Source organism: Pan paniscus, chromosome 6, assembly GCF_029289425.2.
Source record: "Pan paniscus chromosome 6, NHGRI_mPanPan1-v2.0_pri, whole genome shotgun sequence".
Taxonomy (NCBI): Eukaryota; Metazoa; Chordata; class Mammalia; order Primates; family Hominidae; genus Pan; species Pan paniscus.
The window spans coordinates 11,187,924-11,211,963 of NC_073255.2; the positions used below are offsets into that span (position 1 = coordinate 11,187,924).

General features: G+C 45.6%; 1 protein-coding gene across 2 annotated transcripts; it reads left to right on the forward strand.

Annotated features, from left to right (window-relative positions):
• The first annotated feature begins 101 nt into the window (after positions 1 to 101).
• KDELR2 (KDEL endoplasmic reticulum protein retention receptor 2) lies at positions 102 to 23,340 on the forward strand. Of its 2 annotated transcripts, XM_034963657.3 has the most exons (5): positions 102 to 486; positions 10,166 to 10,266; positions 14,693 to 14,851; positions 18,151 to 18,403; positions 21,259 to 23,340. In XM_034963657.3, exons 1-5 carry the CDS (start codon positions 396 to 398, stop codon positions 21,291 to 21,293), a joined length of 639 nt encoding a protein of 212 aa, XP_034819548.1. In that variant the 5' UTR covers positions 102 to 395; the 3' UTR covers positions 21,294 to 23,340. The 2 variants fall into 2 exon arrangements, with proteins under 2 accessions (XP_034819548.1, XP_034819549.1); XM_034963658.3 differs by lacking the exon at positions 18,151 to 18,403 and having other exon boundaries at positions 234 to 486.
• The last annotated feature ends 700 nt before the right edge of the window (positions 23,341 to 24,040 follow it).

A 24,040-nucleotide genomic window follows, 5' to 3' on the forward strand; every position in this document is an offset into this window, starting at 1 on the left:
TGTAGAGCTCTTTTGATATGTGGGAGGAAAGAAAAGGTCCCCAGGGAGTGTTATTTCAAAAAAGTAAAGGAAACTGCTGGCACCCGAGGAGAAGCCGGAAACCCGGCAGGGAAAATTTTGCAGAGTCCTGGGTCTTCTTGCAAGGGAGTCCCTGCGAGCTGCCCTGCTGAGCCTGCGCTGGGGCGCGCCCCCTTTAAGGGGCGGGGAAGGGGCGGGGCCTGGCCCCGCTCTCCCAGGGTGCCCCGCGCGCGCGCGCGCCGGCAGTTCGGCCACGTCCCTGGCCACGTCGCGGGCGATCTCGCCATCTTCGCCGCTTCCTCTCAGGGGCCGCCGCCTCCTGAGCCGCCCAGCCCCGGGGCCGCCGCGCTGCGCCGACCGCCACCGCCGCCGCCGCCATGAACATTTTCCGGCTGACTGGGGACCTGTCCCACCTGGCGGCCATCGTCATCCTGCTGCTGAAGATCTGGAAGACGCGCTCCTGCGCCGGTGAGCGGCGGGGGAAGGCCCGGAGAGGCTCGGGCGTAGGGGCCGGGTCTCGCCGAGGACCCGCCGACCTCGGCCACCCCACGGCTCGCGGGGCCTGCGCCGGCCCGACACACCCCCTCGGCCGGCCTAACGGGTGCCCGGACCCGGGGGGCAGCGGCCTGCGGGTCCTCGGGGTGGGCTCCGGGCCGGGTGTCGCAGCGCCGGGCCCGGCTCTGCAGTCGGTCCCCGCGTGAACTTGAGCTGTCGGAGCGCACCCGGCTGCGCGGGGCCCTGCTGTGTCTGAAAAGTTGGCGTGGGACGGGGGGTCCGGCAGGCGTGGCCCCTCTCTGGGCTTGAATGGGGGCGCTTCTCCGGCCGGGATCTCGCGTGGGGGTCCCGGGGTTGCAGGAAACCCGCGAATCAATGGGACGGGCGGGAGGAGGATGGGCAGGACCGTGGCCGGCTGCGCCTGACGTGGCAGCTCAGCCAGCTCGGGAGGTGGGGCGGGCGCCGGGAGAGGTCACTCGGCTCCCCACCCTGCCCGTGCAAGACCGGGCTCTAGGTGTGGTGTAGTGGGGTCGGGTCAGACCTGTCCTTAAGAGTTGTGTGGGCATCGCCCAAGCCCTTGGGTCCAGGATCACACCGCTGGGGAGGGGCTTGCCGGGAGGTCGTCAGTGATTTTCTTGGCGTAATTAATGCTGCTTTGGGAAACGATCTGGTTTTTAAGTGCCTCCATCTAATAATGGGTTCTCTTAAAACTGCGGCGCCCGGGGACCGCCGAGGCCTCCTATGGGCTCCTGCAATTCGTTGCTCCACGTCACCAGTGAGCTGGCTGGTTCCCTGATCAAGAGTACAGATTTCATGCAGGCACTGCTAGGAGGCAGTGAAACGAGTCTTTCCCAGATAATAGTTTTGGACTTTTACATTTCGTTAATTTTAAAGGTATAATAATTGAGAGTTTTTAACTTATTTATTTATTTTTTTTTGGAGTCAGGGTCTCGCTCTGTCACCCAGGCTTGAGTGCAGTGTGTGATCACTGCTCACTGCAGCCTCTACCTCCCCTGGCTCAGGTAATCCTCCTGCCTCAGACTCCTGAATAGCTGGGACTCCATGCGTGCACCACCATGCCTGGCTAACTTTTTTTTTTTTTTTTTTTTTTTTTTGCTATTTTTTGTAGACACAAGGTTTCACCATGTTGCCCAGGCTTTAACTTTCTTAAAAATCCCTTAAACTTATTTTTGATGCTCGGCGAAATAATTTTTGTTGAACTCAAGAACTTAATTTTTTCAGAGGCAGTAAAAGATGATCCTGAATTATCTGGGTGCAGAGACTCTATTTACCTGATTTATTTCTAAAAATTTTGGCGTCTAAAGTCACACTTACATCTCTGAATCTGCTGTCTGCAGGCCTCGCCTGTCTCCTTGGAACATAACTGAGATCCGGGAAGTAAGCAAAACCAAAAAGACCTTTGAACAGTTAAGATGGGTGTTACAAAGTCCATGTGCCAGTGTGTTTGACTTGGAGGTTATCTCTCAGTTGATACATAGTTCTGAGAGGTTCAATTGTATGATTTCCAGTGACAGCAAATAACTGCTGCAATTTGGATAAGTGATGTTTAGGCACTTGCTGTATATCATGTAGTCAGCCGAGTGCTTTATATGGCTTATCCCAGGTAGTCATTAAAATAACCTTAGGAGGGCCGGCCGCGATGGCTCATGCCTGTAATCACAGCACTTTGGGAGGCTGAGGCGGGTGGATCACCTGAGGTCAGGAGTTCAAGACCAGCCTCAACATGGAGAAACCCCGTCTCTACTAAAAATACAAAATTAGCCGGGTGTGGTGGTGCATGCCTGTAATCCCAGCTACTCGGTAGGCTGAGGCAGGAGAATTGCTTGAACCTGGGAGGCGCAGATTGCGGTGAGCTGAGATCGCGCCATTGCACTCCAGCCTGGGCAACGAGAGCGAAACCGTCTCTAAATAAATAAATAAATAAATAAATAAATAAATAAATAAATAAATAAATAAATAAACGACCTTAGGAGGTAGGTGCTATTGTTCCCATTCTGTGGAGGTGGGATCTGAGTCTTAGGGAGTGGAATAAATTAGTGATAGAGCCAGGATTGAAGCACAATTAGTAACTCAAAGGATTGGATAGATGAATGTCTAAGGGAGCCTAAATAAACATTTGATACCAAACCACGATGTTTAGATCCTTTTTTGTTACACTCAGATGATGTTAGTTTTTTTGTTTGTTTGTTTGTTTGAAACAGTGGGGCCGATGTCTCACTCTGTCCCCCAGGCTGGAGTGCAATGGCTGTGTCACGGCTCACTACAGCCCCAAACTCCTGGGCTCAAGCGATCCTCCCTCCTCAGCCTCCTGAGTTGCTGGGTACAGGTGTGAGCCACAGTGCCCGGTGATGTTACTTTTAATCTTTAGTTTTGCTTCAAAATCTTTGTGTGAGTCTCTTCATTTTCTTCCATATGTTTTTCAGAATCCCCTCCTCTGGCAAATCATTAAGCCTTGAAGTGTGCTGTCTCCTAAACTTTTATCCAAACTAAGATATTTGGGAGAATTTAGTGCAACTTCAGAATAATGATTTTTTTTTCTTTCTTTTTTTTTTTTTTTTTTGAGATGAACTCTTGATCTTGTGCCCCAGGCTGGAGCGCAATGGTGTGATCTCGGCTCACTGCAACCTCTGCCTCCCGGGTTCAAGCGATTCTCCTCAGCCTCCTGATTAGCTGGGACTACAGGTGCTTGCCACCACGCTCGGCTAATTTTTGTATTTTTAGTAGAGACGGAGTTTCACCATGTTGGCCAGGCTGGTCTCGGTCTCCTGACCTCATGATCCGCCCGCTTCGGCCTCACAAAGTGCTGGGATTACAGGCGTAAGCCACTGCGCCTGGCTGTTTGTTTTTTACTATTCACTGTTTTCATTTGAGAGATTCAGGAGCATATAAGGAAAATATGAAATACTTCAGCTAAAATGCTAACGAAGGAAGTGAAATAGATGAGTTAACTTCGTGTGTGTGTGTTTGCCAAGTATTCCCGGGACATTATTAAATTGTTCTTGTTCTCAGACTTAGGATGATTTCTGTCCTGGTTTGTGTGTTTTCCTGATTTTAAGTAAATCACCCAGATCATTTATTCAGAATTAAATACTAACTTTGACAAGCTGCTTTATTTTTCCATACTAAATTATAAAAGTTGTTTAGAGTCTTTTGAAAGAGTAAGAATTTGATATGAGTTTCTCAAATGACTGGAATAGGAGAAACATGCATCCAGATTGTGTTTCTCATTTTGAAAATACTCATACCGAGGTTCATTTTTAGGATTTTAGCACTGATTTTGAAAATGCTGTTTTAGTCTCGGAACCATGGTGCTTTTTACCCCATAAGGATCAGGGATGAGGCTGACTCGTGTGGAAGCTGGAGATTCTGTGTTCCTCATAGGCAGATTCCAGAACAACTGCCTTTAAGGACCGTTTTAAAGTGGGGGCAGTGAGTTGATCATGTTTGAGGCTGCATTCTCTTGTGGCTGTATCTGCTGTTGTCATTACAGAAGGGTGTCAACATGGAATGTGAGTTTCTCCTATTCTGAATTATCATTGCAGCTCGATCCACGGTATGCTCAAGTTGTCACTTTATTTTTGTCCTAAACACTGACCTACATAACCTCGGAAGAACAAGCGGTGGTTTTAGATGAAGGGCTTCCTATTCAAATTTTCCTGTAGGCCAATGGTTATTAGTGCTGTATCTACTGTAGTGCTGTGTCTATTAGTAGTGTGTATCTACTGTAGCTAGTTATCAGTAGTGTGTATCTACTGGAGCTAGAGGAGTCTGTCTGAGATCCACGACCCCGGGCCTTCCCCCTCTAGTCTGTCTCCTTCCCTCCTTCCCCTGTTGCTTAGATTGTTGTTAGCTGTTATGTAGGTTGTAAACTTTTCATCCTACCAAACCCCATACTGGATCTTATGGTGTCCATACATTTCAGATATGGGACAGTTGATATTTTTGGAGTAATATAGTGGGTAAGATGTGGAGTACTCCAAGAAGCTTTTGCTTCACATATGCAGCTCCCTCTGTAGCTGTTTCGCCTGTGCTCTTTTGAGTGCCAGTCTCTGAGTAATCATTACTCTCATTTATTGACCACCCACTATGTGCAAGGCACTGGCACACAATTCAGAGCAGCAGCTTGCAGCTATTAAAAGTTTTTGTTCTTGGCTGGGCGTGGTGGCTCACGCCTGTAATCCTAGGACTTTGGGAGGCCAAGGCGGGCGGATCATGAGGGCAGGAGATCCAGACCATCCTGGCTAACACGGTGAAACCCCATCTCTATTAAAAATAGAAAAAATTAGCCGGGCGTGGTGGCGGGCGCCTGTAGTCCCAGCTACTCCGGAGGCTAAGGCAGGAGAATGGCATGAACCCGAGAGGTGGAGCTTGCAGTGAGCCGAGACTGTGCACTGCACTCCAACCTGGGTGACAGAGGGAGACTCCGTCTCAAAAAATCAAACAAACAAACAAAAAAAAAGTTTTTGTTCTTGGCTGGTCTTAGTGGCTCATGCCTGTAATTCCAGCACTTTAGGAGGCCAAGGTGGGTGGATCACTTGAGCACAGGAGTTCAAAACCAGCTTGGGCAGCATGGTGAAACCCTGTCTCTACCAAAAATACAGAAGTTAGCCAGCCGTGGTGGTGCACTGTGGTCCCAGCTACTCAGAAGGCTGAGTGGGGAGGATTACTGGAGCCCAGGAAGTCGAGGTTGTAGCGAGCCGTGATCACACCATTGCACTTCAGCTTGGGTGACAGAGTGAGACTGTCTCAAAAACAAAAAACAAACAAAAGAGAGAAAAGTTTCTATTCTCAAGAAAGCTGCAATGTAGTTGAAATGATAGGAAAATGTACAAAAGATGGCCGGGCACGGTGGCTTACACCTGTAATTCCAGCACTTTGGGAGGCCGAGGTAGGTGGATCACCCGAGTCAGGAGTTCAAGACCAGCTTGGCCAATATGGTGAAACCCATCTCTAATAAAATTACAAAAAAGTTACCCGGGCGTGGTGGCAGGCGCCTGTAGTCCCAGCCACTAGGGAGGCTGAGGCAGGAGAATCGCTTGAACCCAGGAGGCAGAGGTTGCAGTGAGCTGAGATCGCACCACTGCACTCCAGCCTGGGTGACAAGAATGAAACTCTTGTCTCAAAAAAATAAATATTAAACTTTGCTGATGGGCATAGAAGATGACCTGCATGTATGTTCATACTACGGTCCTGGAGAGCACCCAGGAAGGCTGGTGAGGAAGCAAGATGACATCTCTCCAAATTGATTTCTTAATTCAGAATAGTATCAAAGCTAAAGACAATAAACTGAGTGAAATAATCTGTAATATACCTAAGTGACAAAAGGTTAATATCTATAATAAAGTACTCCTACAAATAAAAACCCAGCTGAAAAATGGGCAAAGTTGGCAATTCACTGAAGAATAACGAAAGACCAATGAAGCATGAAAGGATGCTTCGTCTTGCTAGGAGTTAGGAATTTGAATATGAAAATAGCAGTGCAGGCCAGGTGTGGTGGCAGCGCTTTGGGAGGTCAAAGCTAAAGGATCACTTGAGGCCAGGAGCTTGAGACCAGCCTGGGCAACATAGTGAAACCGTGTCTCTACAAAAAAATGAAAAATTAGCTGGGTGTGGTGGCGTGTACCTGTGTCTTAGCTACTCAGGTGGCTAAGGAGGGAGAATCACTTAAGCCCCAGGCTGCAGCGAGCTGTGATCATGCCATTATACCCTGGGTTGGGCAACTGAGTGAGGTTCTGTCTCAAAAAAAAAAACCGGGGGGCGGGCAAGCAAAGAAAAAAGAACAGCAGTACATACCACTGGGTAGGAAAATGTTGGCAAGGATGTGAAGAAAGGGTCTTCATTTGGTGTTAGTAGATACGTAAATTGGCATAGCCTTTCTAGGAGAAATTTGACAATATCAAATTTTAAAATGTTCATGTCTTATTTTTGGTTTATGTGTTTTAATTTGCATTATTTGGGGTTACGGATTAAAATTTTTTAATTGATACATTATGATTGGATCTATTTATGGGGTACAATTTGATGTTTCAATACACGTGTATGTTGTATAGTCTAATCTGGGTAGTTATTTCCGTCACCTCATGTGTTTATCATTTCTTCATTTGAAAACTTCTAACTATTTTGTAATATATAATACCTCATTGGGAAGATTGCTTGAGCCTAGGAGGTCAAGGCTGGAAGCTATGATTGCACCAGTCTACTCCAGCCTGGGCTACAGAGAGAGACCCCATCTCGAAAACAAAACAGAAAACAAAAGACATTTAACCTGGCCCAGTAGGATAAGACAAGAATGATGTTGTTTAATGACTGATTTCCATTTAACAAGTTGTACTCCTTAATATAGATGTTTGGTGTATTTGGTAAGGGGATATCAGTTTCAGAAACATTTACAAAAGTGAGTATTCTGGGAGAGCTTATTACCTGGTAACCTTAGCATGCTTTGATCTCAAAGTGGAGAGAAGCCGACTAGGAGCTGCTCTGGTTTAATAGCAGGTATTCTACTCCCAACCCCTCCAGGAGATTCTTGCCCCACCCCCTTCTGTCTTCAGCTAGGATTCCCATTTTCCTATGAAGACAGGACAGTTTTGTTGTTTTAAAGGAAGAAGCTGCTACTTCCTAATCAGGATCTCAGGCTGGGGAAGAACAGTGTGGGACCACGTTAGCATCCGCAGATTTCCAGCAAGGCTGTCCTGCGTGGACGCTGCTCCATGGACCGGCTTCAAACCACACACTGCCCTGTGCGCACCTGGGGCTCTCTCGCCCTCTAGCTAGTAGTTAATTAGGGCAGAGCCCTATTTACAGTCACAGAGACACAGTATGACCTGGACATTCTTCAGAAGTGTTCTCCCAAAATACCACGAAATGAGAATTTGACCCCATGACATGAAGATAAAATGAATCCCATTTTCTTTTGTCCATTTATTCATTCAGCAAATATTTTCTGAGTCCTGCTGTGTGTCAGGGCCCAGTGTCCCATGCAGGGAATACAAGATGGAATAAGGCATGACCCCAGCCTTTAAAGATCTTGGTACTGAGTGGGGTTTTTGGGGAGAGGAGAGGCAGGAACCACATCATCACAGTGTATTTTTATAAGTACCGTAATTGGAGCTAGGGCAGCAGCTGGCATGAAGCAGTTCCCCTTATGTGCTTGCTGAATGAATCAACAGTCCTGAGGGAGGGCATCTTCAGAGATGACATCCCAGAGGAGGTGGGATATGAGCTGGGTCCCCACGGGGGCTGGTAAAGACAATATGATGGTCCCTGGTTTTCAGTATAGGAATGCTGGGAATGAGGACACAATTTCAAATCTGCCTGGCTTCCAAAGTTCTGTTAGAGTAAAACCCTTTCCCACAAAATTCACCTACCTGTATCCTGTATGTTTATATTTAAAATATTGGAAAGAACCATATAGGAAATAAGCTGGAAATTGATTTGTCAAGGCTTCAACAAACACCAGGTATGGTCTGACTGCTCCCTGTTCTTTCTTCTTCCCCCTCTGAAACCTCCCGTTTTCTTGGTTAGCAGCAGCCTTGTTATTTCCCCTTTGGAACATTGATCTCTGTAGGAAGAAATAAGTTATCCGTTACTGGGGAAAAGACTAAGCAGAGCAGATTCACTGTCCGTGTCTCCTCCTCTGGCCCTTTGGTTTCTATTGATGGATCTGGAAGGGTGGCATCAACATTTTTTTCCATTTCTATTTAGATGTGTATGTGAATAGGCTGAGACTACAGTTATTCATCTGAGAAAGTAACATTCTTACATTCAGGTTTTCAGTTTCAGCAAGCTGCAAAATGATTGTTCATAAAATATTGAAAAACAACATGTAATACAAATATTAGCCAGGTGTGGTGGTGCACCCACCTGTAGTCCCAGCTACTCAGGAGGCTGAGGTGGGAGGATCACCTCAGCCCAGGGAGGTCAAAGGTACAGTGGGCTGTACTTGTGCCACCACACTCCAGCCTGGGCAACAGAGTGAGACCCAGTCTCAAAAAAAGAAAAGAAAAATAATGTGCTTTTCACGTTCCAGAGGAGTGTTGTGAATGATTTGGGTGAAGTGACTTTTCTGTTAAATTCATACTTACTAAAATGTGTAGTGGTGTGAAGTTTGCATTATAGGTGAGGGTGGGTGGGTTCTGACATTTAGTCAGCCTTCAGTTTCTTTAATGCATTTGCTCAGTCTCCAGCATCTGAAACCCATAGTTCGCGTCCTTTGTCACATAAATATTTGGCCAAATATAGATGTCAGAAAAGCTGTGTGCACACCACATAAATGTCCAGCCTTCCTGGCTGAGTGTGGCTGTGCCATGCAGTGCTCTGGAGGTGGGTTGGTGGTTGGAAGTGGAAACACAGTTTCAAGGCTTTAAAAAAGACAGCTGCTTTTGAAGACCGGCTGTAGTTGTGGGTTCATACCTTCATGTTGTCCTAGCATTCAGGAACATTTTTATACAAATACAATGGAATTTCTATTTTATTTTAATTAATTTATTTTTTGAGACAGGGTCTTGCTCTGTCACCCAGGCTAGAGTGCAGGGATGTGACCACAGCTCACTCAGCCTCAGCCTCCTGGAGTCACGCAATCCTCCCACCTCAACCTCCCATGTAGCTGGGGCCACAGGTGTGTGCCACCTTGCCTGGCTATCACTTTTCTATTTTTCGTAGAGATGGAGTCTGGTCTCAAACTCCTGGGCTCAAGCGATTCTCCCGCCTTAGCCCCCCTATATGTGGAGATTATAGGCATGACCACTATGCCCAACTGAGAGGGAAGCTTTAAAAATCTTAACATATCCAAGTAATTGCCGCTCTTAGCAAAGAAGTCACCATGGGAGGTGATGCCATTATTCCAGCGGGAGTTCCTGCCCAACTCTTACCTGAGTCAGTGCTTCTCATCTATTCCTCATCCCCCTTAATCACAGTAGACTCCATCTCCATTCTCAAAAGATTTCTCACCATGGAGATACTGTTTTACCATGCAAAGAAGGGGCCAGGCGAGGTGGCTCATACCTGTAATGCCAACACTTTGGGAAGCTGGGCCCAGGAGTTCAAGACCGGTGTGGGCAACATGGTGAACAAAAAAATTGTTTAAAAATTAGCTGGGTGTGGTAGTTCACACCTCTAGTCCCACCTACTCTGGATGCCGAGGTGGGAAGATTGCTGAAGCCCAGGAGGTCAAGGCTACAGTGAGCTTGATCGTGCCTCTGCACTCCAGCCTGGGCAGCAGAGGGAGACCCTGTCTCAGGGGAAAACAAAAAAGAAAAATCTGAATGTAAGAGACAAGTTATAACACTAAATGACAGCAGAATTATTGAGAAATTTGTTCCTACTTAAGGTGATATATTTGAGAAGTAAAAGGTTCGTTTGAATGATACACATCCTGGCATAATAAAGCCCCTTTCCTGTGGTCGCCCTTTATAGTGAGACAGAAAAGCCTGTTAGAGCCTCCCAAAAGGAGCATGTTTGGGAATAGGAAGGGACAGAAAAACTACAACTGCTCTTGTTCATTCAGAGCCATCCCTAGACCTGGGCCTTGACCCCACGCACCCCTCCTTCCCTGTCTGCACTCCCTGCACAGTGTGATCCACAGGAATCCCAAAGCTCTTCAGGCCCTTCTAATACTTCCCTTCTGTTTCTCTAGGTATTTCTGGGAAAAGCCAGCTTCTGTTTGCACTGGTCTTCACAACTCGTTACCTGGATCTTTTTACTTCATTTATTTCATTGTATAACACATCTATGAAGGTATGGTATGCCATCCACAGGAATGTATTTCATCTACAGTGCACAGATCTATGGAAACTTAATTTATGTCAGCTGTGTATTTTTAATTAAAATGCTCCAAAAATAATGTCTTAATATGCTGTTCTTGACTTTAAAACTTTCAGACCACCTTGTATGTATAACTAGGACTAAACGAGCTATCAGTAAGCATACATTTTTGGTTTCAAAACTAGTTAATTAAAATACTTTGAAGTTGGAACTTTTTTATTTTAGGTTCCTTAAGTATGATAAATCTAAAGCTCTTGATAACTCTGTAAGAAAGAGCGGTCACTATTATATTTTCAAGCCGTGGGAAATTACAGAGTCCCCAGAGAAATCCAGCAAGTTGGTACATAACAAGGAACGAAAGCAGGACTCCTAGTTGCAGTGTCTCATTTCGCTGCTGTGTGAGGAACTGTCTATAGGCTTCTATCTTTTTTCTTTGCCACTGAGTCAGTTTTTCTTAAACTGTTGTGTGTGTGTCATTTTTATTACATTTGCCATGCTTAAATGATCTCTATACCATCATTTACTTAGTAACGTATTTTTTTAAACCTTTCAACTTGTCCTAATTATTAGTATCTATAACACCTTTGTTGTCTTTCTTATATTTTTTTCTAATTCACATTAAAACAAGTGTATAACTATTAAAATACAAAATGTTTGCACACCACCTAACACTTTGTGTAGCACTGGTGGCACACACCCCACACTGGGGGAAGTTGTGGACTACATGAGCTTCAGTTCTTTCGCACAGTGTTGAATTCATGCTTGTGAACACCTACAGAGCTGGGAACTGAGGATGCGGCAGAAAATAAGCAGAAGTCTCTAGGCTGGTGTGGGAGAGTACACAGATCATGGCAGTACAAATGACTGCAATTTATGATGGGTGCTACAAAGGAAAAGTATAAGAGTTGCGAACCTATGGATATAAAAAAAATGAAACAGGCCCAGTAGCTCCCGCCTGTAATCCCAGCACTTTGGGAGGCCAAGGTGGGTGGATTGCTTGAGCCAAGGAATCCGAGACCAGCCTGAGCAACATAGTTAGACCCCTGTCTCTAAAAAAAAAAAAAAAAAAAAAAAAAAAAAACAAAAATTAGCCAGGCATGGTGGCATACTCCTGTAGTCCCAACTACTCAGGAGGGTGAGGTGGTAGGATCGCTTGAGCCCTGGAGGTTGAAGCTGCAGTGAGCCATAATTGCACCACTGCACTCCAGCCTGGCAGCCTGGGTGACAGAGCAGGATCCTGTCTGAAAAAAAAAAAAAAGAACAGGGGCTCTCAGGATATGTAATAGGAGTCTGATTTATTTCTTTCTTTCCTTCTTTCTACAAATACTGAGCACCTGTGCACCAGGCACTATTCTAGGCCATTTGGTTATTAGCATACCCAAGGCAGTAATATTTCAACTGAATCCTATTGGTATGGCACCTAAACAACCTCCCCCCAACATTTTGTGTTCAAGAGCATTTTCATAAGCACTGTTGAAAGGAGACAAAGCAGTATGTGAGTCTGGTCTTTACTAAAAAGCAAATTTGAGTCACTTATAATGGATTCTTCATTACCAAATGATGGGAACCTAGTATTCAGGAAATAATGAGCTTACTTAAAAATGGTTAGGTCCCCACTTGTCTAGGCAAGTTAAAACTGCAGGCATTAGAGGTATGTGAGCAAGAATCCTCTCTCCCCCTCAGGATGCCCAGGTTTCAGAGGAATCCATGCTTGCTTGGTTGTAGTTTCTAAGCACAATGTCCTGAAAGTCTGGCGTGAGACCCGAGGTGCTCGTGTCTTTTTACTTTAACTTCTACGTGCTGGTGAGAGGAGAGAAGCAGCTGTTCTTCTCCAGGAGCTGCTAAGGCCTTAGTGGAAATAACTCCCATCAAGTTTTTATTAATGTTGAGCTGGCCACAGGCTAGGTCCTGGTGAGAGGCCTCTCTGCTGTGAGCCTTGGCTAGATGTGCTGAGGGGGCTCAGTGCATGTGTAGATGGATGTGTGTCTTGTTTATGCATGTAGATTTTGTTTTGTATTTATTCACATACATGGTGAGGAGATCGAGACCATCCTGGCCAACATGATGAAACCCCATCTCTACTAAAAATTAGCCGGGTGTGGCGGCATGCGCCTGTAATCTCAGCTACTGGGGAGGCTGAGGCAGGAGAATTACTTGAACCCGGGAAGCGGAGGTTGCAGTGAGCCGAGATTGCTCCACTGCACTCCAGCCTGGTGACAGAGCGAGGCTCCGTCTCAAAAAAAAAAAAAGTTAAACTTCCACTTAACATATGACCCAGCAGTCCCACCCCTAAGTACATACCCAAGAGAAGTGAAAACTTACATTCACACAAACACTTGTACGCAAATGTTCACAGCAGCTTTATCCACTGTCCTCCCAAATTAGAAACCACCTGTCCTTCAACTGGTGAGTGAATAAACAAACTGGTGCATCCATACAACGGACCACCAATGGACGCAGCTATAAAAAGGAACAAATTATTAACACTAGGCCCTCACTTAATGTCATTGGTAGGTTCTTGGAAGTGAAACAACATACACTGCGACTTGAAGTGAAACAACATACACTGAAGCCAGTTTTACCATAGGCTAATTGACATGAGTAAGAGTTAAGTTCCTACAGCATATTTCCGGTCCCAAAAACACCACCAGACTTTTAAATAAAGACCCAAAACAGGCCGGGTGCTGTGGCTCACGCCTGTAATCCCAGCACTTTGGGAAGCCGAGGCAGGCAGATCACCTGAGGTCAAGAGGTCGAGACCAGCCTGACCAACATGGAAACCCCGTCTCTACTACAGATATAAAAATTAGCTGGGCATGGTGGCAGGCGCTTGTAATCCCAGCTACTTGGGAGGCTGAGGCAGGAGAATCGCTTGAACCTGGGAGGCGGAGGTTGCAGTGAGCCGAGATTGTGCCACTGCACTCCAGCCTGGGCGACAGAGCGAGACTCCATCTCAAAAAAAAAAAAAAAAAAAAAAAACCGAAACAAACGTGAGCTATACATTTATTTATTTATTTATTTTTTATTTTTTATTTTTTTTGAGACAGAGTCACTCTGTCACCCAGGCTGGAGTGCAGTGGCGAGATCTTGGCTCACTGCAAGCTCCGCCTCCTGGGTTCACACCATTCTCCTGCCTCAGCCTCCTGAGTAGCTGGGACTATAGGCACCCGCCACCACGCCCGGCTAATTTTTTGTATTTTTTTTAGTAGAGATAGGGTTTCACCATGTTAGCCAGGATGGTCTCGATCTCCTGACCTCATGATCCGCCTGCCTTGGCCTCCCAGAGTGCTAGGATTACAGGCGTGAGCTACCATGCCCAGCCAACGTGAGCTATACATTTAAGAAAGATTAATAAAAGCAACATAATTATTTATCCAGTTTTTGGTGAATCCGTGCATGATGGTGGTCATAGTGGTGGCGGGTTAAATCAAGAAGTATATGTTTACAAACAAAAATTATAAGGAGTACCTCCTACTACCATAAAGTTCAAAAACAAACAATAACAAATATAGCAGGCTCACTGAGTGCTTTTGTACTACATTGTTTATTGTGGTACATATGTATAATTATTGTATACTACTTTATGAATTATTTTACCATAGTTTGTATTCATTTTCCAACCCACTTACTTCATTTCAGGGTCCCAGGTGGCCAGAGCCTATCCCAGCAGCTCAGCTTCAAGGCGCGAACTTTCCCTCAGCTGCACAGGATGCCATTCCATCACAGGGCGCGCTCACCCACACCCACTCACACTAGGACAGTTCACACATGCCAGTTCACCTAACTGGCATCTTTGAGATGTAAGAGGAAACCAGAGTATCTCTGGTGGGAGATTCTCCAAGAGTATCTCTTGGAGAAGACCCACGTGGACTCGGGGAGAGCATGCAAACGCCATGGATGGCGGCCCCAGCCGGGAACCAGTTTCTTTTCTCATCAGTGTTACAACCAAAGGATGTTATTGGCAGACCTGCTATACACACAATAAGTTTGGTTGACTCTCAGATGCATTAGGCTAACTGAAATTGGACCCAGAAGGCAACATACTATGTGACTCCATTTATGTGGCTTTCTAGAAAAGGCAAAACTATGGACAGAGAACATAAGTGTGATTGCACTGCAGGAGGTGAAGGAAGCCTGGGGGAGTTTGACTGCAAAGCGGCAGCATGGCAGAATTTTGGGGATGATGGAACTATTCTGTGTCCTAATTTTGGTGGTGGTTATGCCTCAGAACTGAACACATCCAAAAAAGAGAATTTTACTATATTTAAGTTTTAAAATTCCAAAAACAAAGCTAAGGAAAAAAATCTTGCCTTTCCAAATACATGGGTGATTAAAAAAGCTGGGGGGGCTGGAACAGTGGCAAGGTATTGACACCTGGTGTTTTTTCTTTTATTTGTAGGTTATCTACCTTGCCTGCTCCTATGCCACAGTGTACCTGATCTACCTGAAATTTAAGGCAACCTACGATGGAAATCACGATACCTTCCGAGTGGAGTTTCTGGTGGTCCCTGTGGGAGGCCTCTCGTTTTTAGTCAATCACGATTTCTCTCCTCTGGAGGTTAGTTTAAAAGGTTACTTAGGGCCAGGCGCGGTGGCTCATGCCTGTAATCCCAGCATTTTGGGAGGCCGAGGCGGAGTTCAGCCTCCACTTTGGGTGGATCATGAGGTCAGGAGTTCGAGACCAGCCTGGCCAACATGGTGCAACACCGTCTCTACTAAAAATACAAAAAATTAGCTGGGTGTGGTGGCACGCACCTGTAATCTCAGTTACTCAGAAGGCTGAGGCAGGAGAATCACTTGAACCCAGGAGGCGGAGGCTGCAGTGAGCCGAGATCACGCCATTGTACTCCAGCCTGGGTGACAGAGCAAGACTGTCTCGAGGGAAAAGAAAAAAGAGGTTATGGCTGGGCGCAGTGGCTCACGCCTGTAATTCCAGCACTTTGGGAGGCCGAGGTGGGCACATCACGAGGTCAGGAGATCGAGACTATACTGGCTAACATGGTGAAACCCCGTCTGTACTAAAAAATAAAAAAAAATTAGCTGGGCATGGTGGCGGGCACCTGTAGTCCCAGCTACTGGGGAGGCTGAGGCAGGAGAATGGCGTGAACCTGGGAGGTGGAGCTTGCAGTGAGCTGAGATTGTGCCACTACACTCCAGCCTGGGCGAGAGAGTAAGACTCCGTCTCTCAAAAAAATAAAAGAGGTTATTTAGGTCTGGGCCTGGTGGCTCACCACACTTGTAATCACAGCATTTTGGGAGGCCGAGGTGGGCAGATCACTTGAGGTCAGAGGTTCAGGCATTCAGCCTGGCCAACATGGTGAAACCCTGTCTCTATTAGAAATACAAAAATTGGCCATGCGCAGTGGCTCACGCCTGTAATCCCAGCACTTTGGGAGGCTGAGGCAGGTGGGACACGAAGTCAAGGGATTGAGACCATCCAGCTAACACGGTGAAACCCCGTCTCTACTAAAAATACAAAAAACTAGCTGGGCGTGGTGGCGGGCGCCTGTAGTCCCAGCTACTTGGGAGGCTGAGGCAGGAGAATGGCGTGAACCTGGGAGGCGGAGCTTGCAGTGAGCCAAGATCGCGCTACTGCACTCCAGCCTGGGCGACAGAGCGAGACGCTGTCTCAAAAAAAAAGAAGAAAGAAAATCAAAAATTAGCTGGGTGTGGTATCGCATGCCTGTAATCCCAGCTACTCAGTAGGCTGAGGCAGGAGAACCACTTAAACCTGGAGGCGGAGGTTGCAGTGAGCCGAGATCGAGCCACTGCACTCCAGCCTTAGCGACAGAGCAAGACTCCATCTAAAGAAAAAAAATTAATTTCATGGTCATGTCTGGTTATCTAGAACGGACCTATTTGTATGTTTGCAGATCGTGTAGGTTTTCATGGAGTTTTTGTTTTTATTTTCTGGTTTGGCAAACTCTAGTGCAATGTTCATGACTGGTGTAAAAAATCGTAGATGAGAATTAAGCACCCACATATTTAGGTGTCTGCTGACAGCTTACTGTCTGATTCATTTGAAATAGAAACTTGAAACTGTATTTCATTATCTTGACTTCTGTGGTACCAAACATAGAGCCCTGCCTGTCCCAGTGTGGGAAGAACAAGGTTTCCCTCCTGTAGCCCACATTTTGTTTGCTTTTCACGTACAGATGTGCACTGATGTCGTGTCTGTGACCCTGCTTAGCAGCACTCTGCACCTCTTGCCTTTAGGAAAGCTGGTTTGTGGTGCCCCTAGTACTGTGCAGTGAGCTGATCTGCTCCCGAGTGCCTCTTCTTTCCCTGCTGAACAGGCAAACGGTGCTGCTTCACATCCTGGGGCTGATCAAGTCACTGTGCTACCCTGGGTGTCTGATGGGTGCTGGGAGCGCCTGGACTTTTCTTTTTTTTTTTGAGACAGAGTCTCGCTGTCACCCAGGCTGGAGTGCAGTGGCATGATCTCGGCTCACTGCAACCTCTGCCTCCTGGGTTCAAGCGATTCTCCTGCCTCAGCCTCCCGAGTAGCTGGGATTACAGGCACCCACCATCATGCCTGGCTAATTTTTGTATTTTTAGTAGAGACCGGGTTTCACCATGTTTTCCAGGCTGGTCTTGAATTCCTGATCTCAGGTGATCTGCCTGTCTCGGCTTCCCAAAGTGCTGGGATTACAGGCATGAGCCACCACACCCAGCCATGCCTGGACTTTTAAAACACTCAAGGACCCTCTGAAAGTCCTTCTATCATCATCGTGAATAAAGTCATACGCTGGGCAGAGAATTTCCATAATTACAGTTGTGACTTCTACCCCTTTGATTTAACCACACCAGAAAGCTTAAGGAATAAGAAAAATAGTGAAAATATTTCAGTAGTTTGGCAAGATCAGTCAGTGAGGAAAAACAGCAGTGAGGAAGTGGAAGGAGCTTATCAATTATCAGTATTGTCAATCCTGGCGGAAAGCAGGGTTGATCTGGTATCCCAGATCTGGAGCAGGACAAGCTTGTCCAGGAGAAACCTCTGTATGTAGATTCATAGAAAATTGAAGAGGGAAGAATAAACCTGGAGAGACAAGGTGATGAAAATTCAAAGAGGTAGAGGTGTCCAGGTTACCCAGCTTGTCACACTGGCAGTGCCTTGCCTCTTAAAGGTTGCTTAAGTTTCTGTGATTTATGCCAGGAGTCCTCAACCCCTGGGCCACTGACTGGTACTGGTTCATAGCCTGTTAGGAACCAGGCCACCCAGGAGGAGATGAGCCGTGGGTGAGCAAGTGAAGCTTCATTGTATTTATAGCTGCTCCCCATCACTCACATTACCGCCCAAGCTCCACCTCCTGTCAGATAACTGGCAGCATTCAATTCTCATAGGAGCACAAGGCATTCAATTCTCATAGGAGCATGAGCCCTATTGTGAACTGTGCATCTGAGGGATCTAGGTTGCGTGCTCCTTATGAAAATCTAATGCCTGATGATCTGTCACTGTCTCCCATCACCCCCAGATAGGACCATCTAGTTGCAGGAAAACAAGCTCAGGGCTCCTACTGATTCTGCATTATGACGAGTTGTATAATTATTTCATTGTATATTATAGTAATAACAGAAGTAAAGTGCACAATGATTGCAGTGTGCTTGAATCATCCCGAAACCATCCATCCACCCTGCTGGTCTGTGGAAAAATTGTCTTCTATGAAACCGATCACTGGTGTCAAAAAGGCTGGGACCACTGGGTTATGCAGTTGCCAAGCTGTTGTTCTATTTTGGGCCGACATGCCCCACTCCCCACTCATCTTAAGCTGCTTTGTGGTAAAGAAAGCAAGAGTGTTTCCTCTGAGCTCCTGGTGGGCAGTGGGTCGTGATGGAAGCTTGCCATTTCTCTTCCAGATCCTCTGGACCTTCTCCATCTACCTGGAGTCCGTGGCTATCCTTCCGCAGCTCTTTATGATCAGCAAGACTGGGGAGGCCGAGACCATCACCACCCACTACCTGTTCTTCCTGGGCCTCTATCGTGCTTTGTATCTTGTCAACTGGATCTGGCGCTTCTACTTTGAGGGCTTCTTTGACCTCATTGCTGTGGTGGCCGGCGTAGTCCAGACCATCCTATACTGTGACTTCTTCTACTTGTACATTACAAAAGGTATGTTGGGTGCGACCTGCGTTGTTTCTAGAGTGACGTGTTCTTTTAGGAGTGCCCTTGCCCAGCACTCTTCTAATCTGGCACTCTCTCATAAACTGGCTCCAGAGAAACACTTTCATGATTGGCCAGTAACATTCTGGATCAGGATGTTGTCTTTTTAAATATAGGAACCCTTTTTCTTTTGCAATAGCTTTTCCTAAAGTGACACATTTTCACTGTAAAAGATTCATCTGGTGTTTCAGTGAACATTAACACCAGATACCTCTCTATGCATACACAGACACATGACTTAAACTTACATTGCTGTTCTATACACTGCTTTTATCCCCTCACGTTTTTCATGTCACTAGAAATCTACATAATTTTCAGTAGCCACAGAGTGTTTCATTATGTGCATGTACCATAATTTATTTACCCAGCCCCCATTCATGGGTGGTCAGGCTGTTACTGGTTTGCTGTTAAAATCCAGTCATTAAATCAGCATCCTTGTGTATATGTGTTTTTGCATTTGTATGAACATAGGACATGTGAACTTTACAAATATTTGATGAAAGCTATCATCCTTGTTCAGAAAAAAAAAAAACATATTTATGCCAGGTGCAGTGGCTCACGCCTGTAATCGAGCACTTTGGGAGGCCGAGGCGGGCCGATCATGAGGTCAGGAGATCGAGACCATCCTGGCTAACACGTGAAACCCCGTCTCTACTAAAAATACAAAAAACTTAGCCAGGCGTGGTGGCGGGTGCCTGTAGTCCCAGTTACTCGGGAGGCTGAGGCAGGAGAATGGTGTGAACCTGGGAGGCGGAGCTTGCAGTGAGCCCAGATCGTGCCACTGCACTCCAGCCTGGGTGACAGTGCGAGACTCTCTCTCTCAAAAAAAAAAAAAAAAAGATATTTACACAAATGCACCCAAATGCATGTATATAGTTTTGAGGGGTTCAGGAGCCCCTGAAACCCAACCACAGATCCCAGGCTAAAAATCCAGCTATACAATAAAATTCCTAATGGTGGAATTGCTAGGTAAAAAGCATATATAGGTCGGGTGCGATGGCTCACGCCTATAATCTCAGCACTTTGGGAGGCCGAGATGGGTGAATCGTCTGAGGTCAGGAGTTCGAGACTAGCCTGACCAACATGGCGAAACCCCATCTCTACTAAAAATACAAAATTAGCCGGGTGTGGTGGCACATGGCCTGTAATCCCAGCTACTTGGGGGGCTGAGGCAGGAAAATCTCTTGAACCCGGGAGGCAGAGGTTGCAGTGAGCTGATATCACGCCATTGCACTCCAGCATGGGGAACAAGAGCAAAACTCTGTCTTAAAAAAAAAAAAAAAAGAAAAAAAAGAGCATATATGTCTTATCTCTTTCCTTTTGTTTTTTTTGAGAGCGAGTCTCTCTCACCCAGGCTAGAATGCAGTGCCTTGCTCTCAGCTCACTGCAACCTCTGCCTCCCAAGTTCAAGCGAGTCTGCTGTCTCAGCCTCCCATGTAGCTGAGATTACAGTCACGCACTACCATGCCTGGCTAATTTTGTTTTGTTTTGTTTTGTTTTGAGACTGAGTCTCGCTCTGTCACACAGGCTGGAGTGCAGTGGCGCAATCTCGGCTCACTGCAACCTCCACCTTGCAGCTTCAAGTGATTCTCGTGCCTTGACCACCCTAGTAACTGGGATTACAGGTGCGCACCACCACGCCCGGCTAATTTTTGTATTTTTAGTAGAGACGGGGTTTCACCTTGTTGGCCAGGCTGGTCTTGAACTCCCAACCTCGTGATCCGCACACCTCAGCCTCCCAAAGTACTGGGATTACAGGCGTGAGCCACCACGCCTAGCTTTTTTTTTTTTTTGAGACAGAGTTTTGCTCTTGTTGCCCAGGCTGGAGTGCAATGGTGAAATCTTGGCTCACCGCAACCTCCATCTCCTGTGTTCAAGTGATTCTCCTGCCTCAGCCTCCTGAGTAGCTGGGATTACAGGCATGCACCACCACGCCCAGCTAATTTTTGTATTTTTAGTAGAGATGGAGTTTCTCTATGTTGGTCAGGCTGGTCTCGAACTCCCAACCTCAGGTGATCCTCCTGCCTCAGCCTCCCCAAGTACTGGGATTACAGGCATGAGCCACTGTGCCCAGCCTAATTTTTGTATTTTTATTAGAAATGGTGTTTCACCATGTTGGCTAGGCTGGTCTTAAACTCCTGACCTCAGGAGATCTGCCCACCTCTGCCTCCCACAGTGCCTGAAGTATAGGCGTGAGCTACCTCACCCAGCCATCCTTTGTGTTTTTTTTTTTAAATCTTTTTAAAGAGACAGGGTCTCACTCTGTTACTCAGGCTGCAAGAATGCAGTGGTGTGATCCTTCCTCACTGCAGTCCCAAACTCCTGGGCTCAAGTGATCCTCCCTGCTCATCCTCCTGAGTAGCTGGGACTACAGGTGCATGCCACCACACCTGGTTCTTTTAAAAAAAATTTTTTTATAGAGATGGGGTCGCTCTTTTTTTGCCCAGGCTGGTCTTGAACTCCTAGCTTCAAGGGATCCTCCCACCCTGGCCTGCCAAAGTACTGGGATTACAGGCATGAGCCACTGCATCCGGCCTTTATGTTATAGTACCCAGAATTTCATAGGCCTCCCTACATAAGCTATATTTTACTATATATTGATTAGGGTGAAAGTCATAATAACAAAAAGCCACTGTGAATTTAGTGGCACTTTCAATCAAATTTGTATTTTTAAAATACAATTGCTTATTTCCTATACCTTACTATGTAGAATCTTGTGTGTGGGAGACTTCTAGGAATGGGAAGAAGGAAGCTAAGTGTGTCAATATCAGTAACCTTTTGTTTTCTTCTCTTTGAAATTCTAGTACTCAAGGGAAAGAAGCTCAGTTTGCCAGCATAAGTGCCAAAGACCATCACCAGCATCTGTCCTTCAGGGTGCTCGGACAGAATTCTTACCACAGCAAAGGCATAAGATGCTTGATACGGAAAATCAGAAACTTAACTCTTTTGTTGCAGATAGTCATCAGTGGCTCTGTAAAAACGCAGAGGAAAAGAGCCAGAAGGTTTCTGTTTAATGCATCTTGCCTTATCTTTTTTTATTACTGTGTACAAAGATTTTTTTACACAAAGAAACTTAATGCTGTATTAATAAATTCAGTGTGTAGCTTCAATTGGGATAGTTCCAAAAGTGAAGATTTTGTGAGGAATAAGTGCAAATTTTTTTTTTTTTTTTTAAATTCTTTGAAACTCTTAAGTCTTTGTGTCTGCAATGAAATTGTACTCCTTGACAGTTGATAGATTATATATTCTTCCATCCCTCAAACTTGCATTCCACTATATTTATTTTTTGGCAAAAGATGAGCTGTATTTGTTTGAAATCTGAGACACTATGTTCAATTGGATGTATCTGTTCAAATTTATTCCCACGTGATGTGGAAGTCCTTCGTTGGATGTCACAACACTACATTTAAGGTTGGTAAGGATGACTTGGAGGTCCATGGTTTTCATTACCAACATTTTAAGATTCTGAATGTCGATGGAGTCTCACTGAAGAGTCACCAAAGGTGCCTGCCCTCCTCCCCTGCTGGGAAGTGTCAGTTGGAGACTGTCCCAAGGGTGCTGAAGAATCCAGTGGCAGGGGTTCTGGCTGCTTTCCATCTGAGTGTGGGATGGGAGGGGTGTTCATGATCATTTGGATATAGCAATCTACTCTGAGAAATGGAACACAAGGAGTTACCTATCACTTTCACTTATAATTCCAAAAGATGACTACAACCATGTCCATGCTCAGATTCAAACAGTTTTCCATATCACTTTTGGGTGGTAAGATGATTTACAATTTTTTTTTTAATTGGCAGCACCACTAACCATTCCTTACATTCTTTTTTGTATGTGTGGTTTTCTTTTTATTTAACCCACAGCCGACATCATAGTTTCTTGTTTTGTTTTGTTTTACAGAGCTGTTGCATGACTTATGTTACCATCCTAAAAAACACTATATTAAACATGGAATAAATTGTCTTTTTATGAATTAGGCTTTTTGAACATCCTGTGTTGGGATTTTTTTGTTTTTCAATTGGCAACAAAAGCTCTGTAGGGCTGCAGACATTTAAAGTTCACATAATCATCTGTAAGACATTATGTATTTTGTGGAAATACTAGAATTTTTTTCCTGATTTTGCCATTATATGGATTTGCTATTTTTTGATTAATGCAAAAGTATATGACTTTGTTTTTTATGTGATACACCATAAATATTAAAGTGTTGAATACTAACAGTGCTGACTACAAGAAGGATGTAGTATTTTTGCTTTCTGCATTACAACGTCTTCTGGAGGAAGGGAGCAGGATGAGTTTCATTTGTATCTAGTGTGTGTCTTAACATCTTTCTAAATCGGCAGTGTAACTGCATAGTTTAACTTCCTGTCTGTCTCCCTCATTTTACTCTTCCCTCCTTGCCTTATGTTTTGGCTTTTGTGTATCAGAGCATCTTTCTTTGCAGCATCCTAGTCTTGCTTCAGTTTCTGTGGTCTCTTTTCATCCTGCTTGAAGATTCGGAGTGTGGAAGGAGGCTAGGAAGTCTGGTGCAGTAGGTGAGCAGACCTCTTGCTGCCCAGCCCAGGGTGGGTGGGGCGCACACCTGTCTTTATGCATGCAAATCCGATACACCTGGCGCATCCTCTGGAGAGCACAACGCATGGAAAGGTCTGGAAGCTCTGTGTAGCGATTCCTTCTGCAGTCATCCTACCCAAGTAAAAGTAACTTTGGCTATGTTACCACCGTTTTGGTCACCCAGGAGGACATCTTAGCAAGGGTGCCTGCGAGGGAGTGTGGGACTGGGCCTCATCCTCGCCGGCGTTGGAAACCAAGGCCTTGTATGCCACGCCTTATGAAGCACTGTTTCACAGTTACTTTCACTTCCCGAATAAAGGTTACCAGGTAATTAATATTTTTATTGAGGTGTTTATTTGTGTGTTTTTCAATGTAAGCATCATGAGAAATAAAGCAAAGTTCAGAGATTTGCCCAGTAATTGATATAGGAAAAGCTGCTTTCCAGCCAGGCCTGGTGGCTCATGCCTATAATCACAGTACTTTGGGAGGCTAAGGCAGGAGGATCACTTAAGGCCAGGAGTTTCAGACCAGCCTGGGCAACCTAGCAAGACCACATCTCATTTAAAAAACTAGTAAAAATGAAAACTTAAAAATAATAAAGGCTTCTATCCATTGGCTCCTTAACAGAGAGAGACCAATCTATTCCCCTGTCCAGTTCAATCACAAAGAAACTTTGAAGAAGTTTCCCTGTTTCCTTATGCCCTGGCTAAGAGAAGAGCAGGTGGAGAAGTGGTTTTAATGGAGATCATAGTGATTTATGGGAACCCTAAGTAAGAAAAGCACATGCTTTGGGCCCAGGCATGTGTTGAGGCTTGGTTCCCTCACTTGTACTCCCTGGCCCTGGACTTCACGTGAGCCTCGTTGCCTCCAGTTACATAGGTAAACTGCCAGGGATTTCTGTGTGGTTTAAATGAGCTGCTGTTGGCAAAGCTCGTGGCTGGAGCTTGGTACATATACAGTAATCATATTTGCCCTCCTAACTTTCTGCTTACTTTGTGACATCTGTTTGAAAAGCTGGTTGGAAACTGGTTCTGG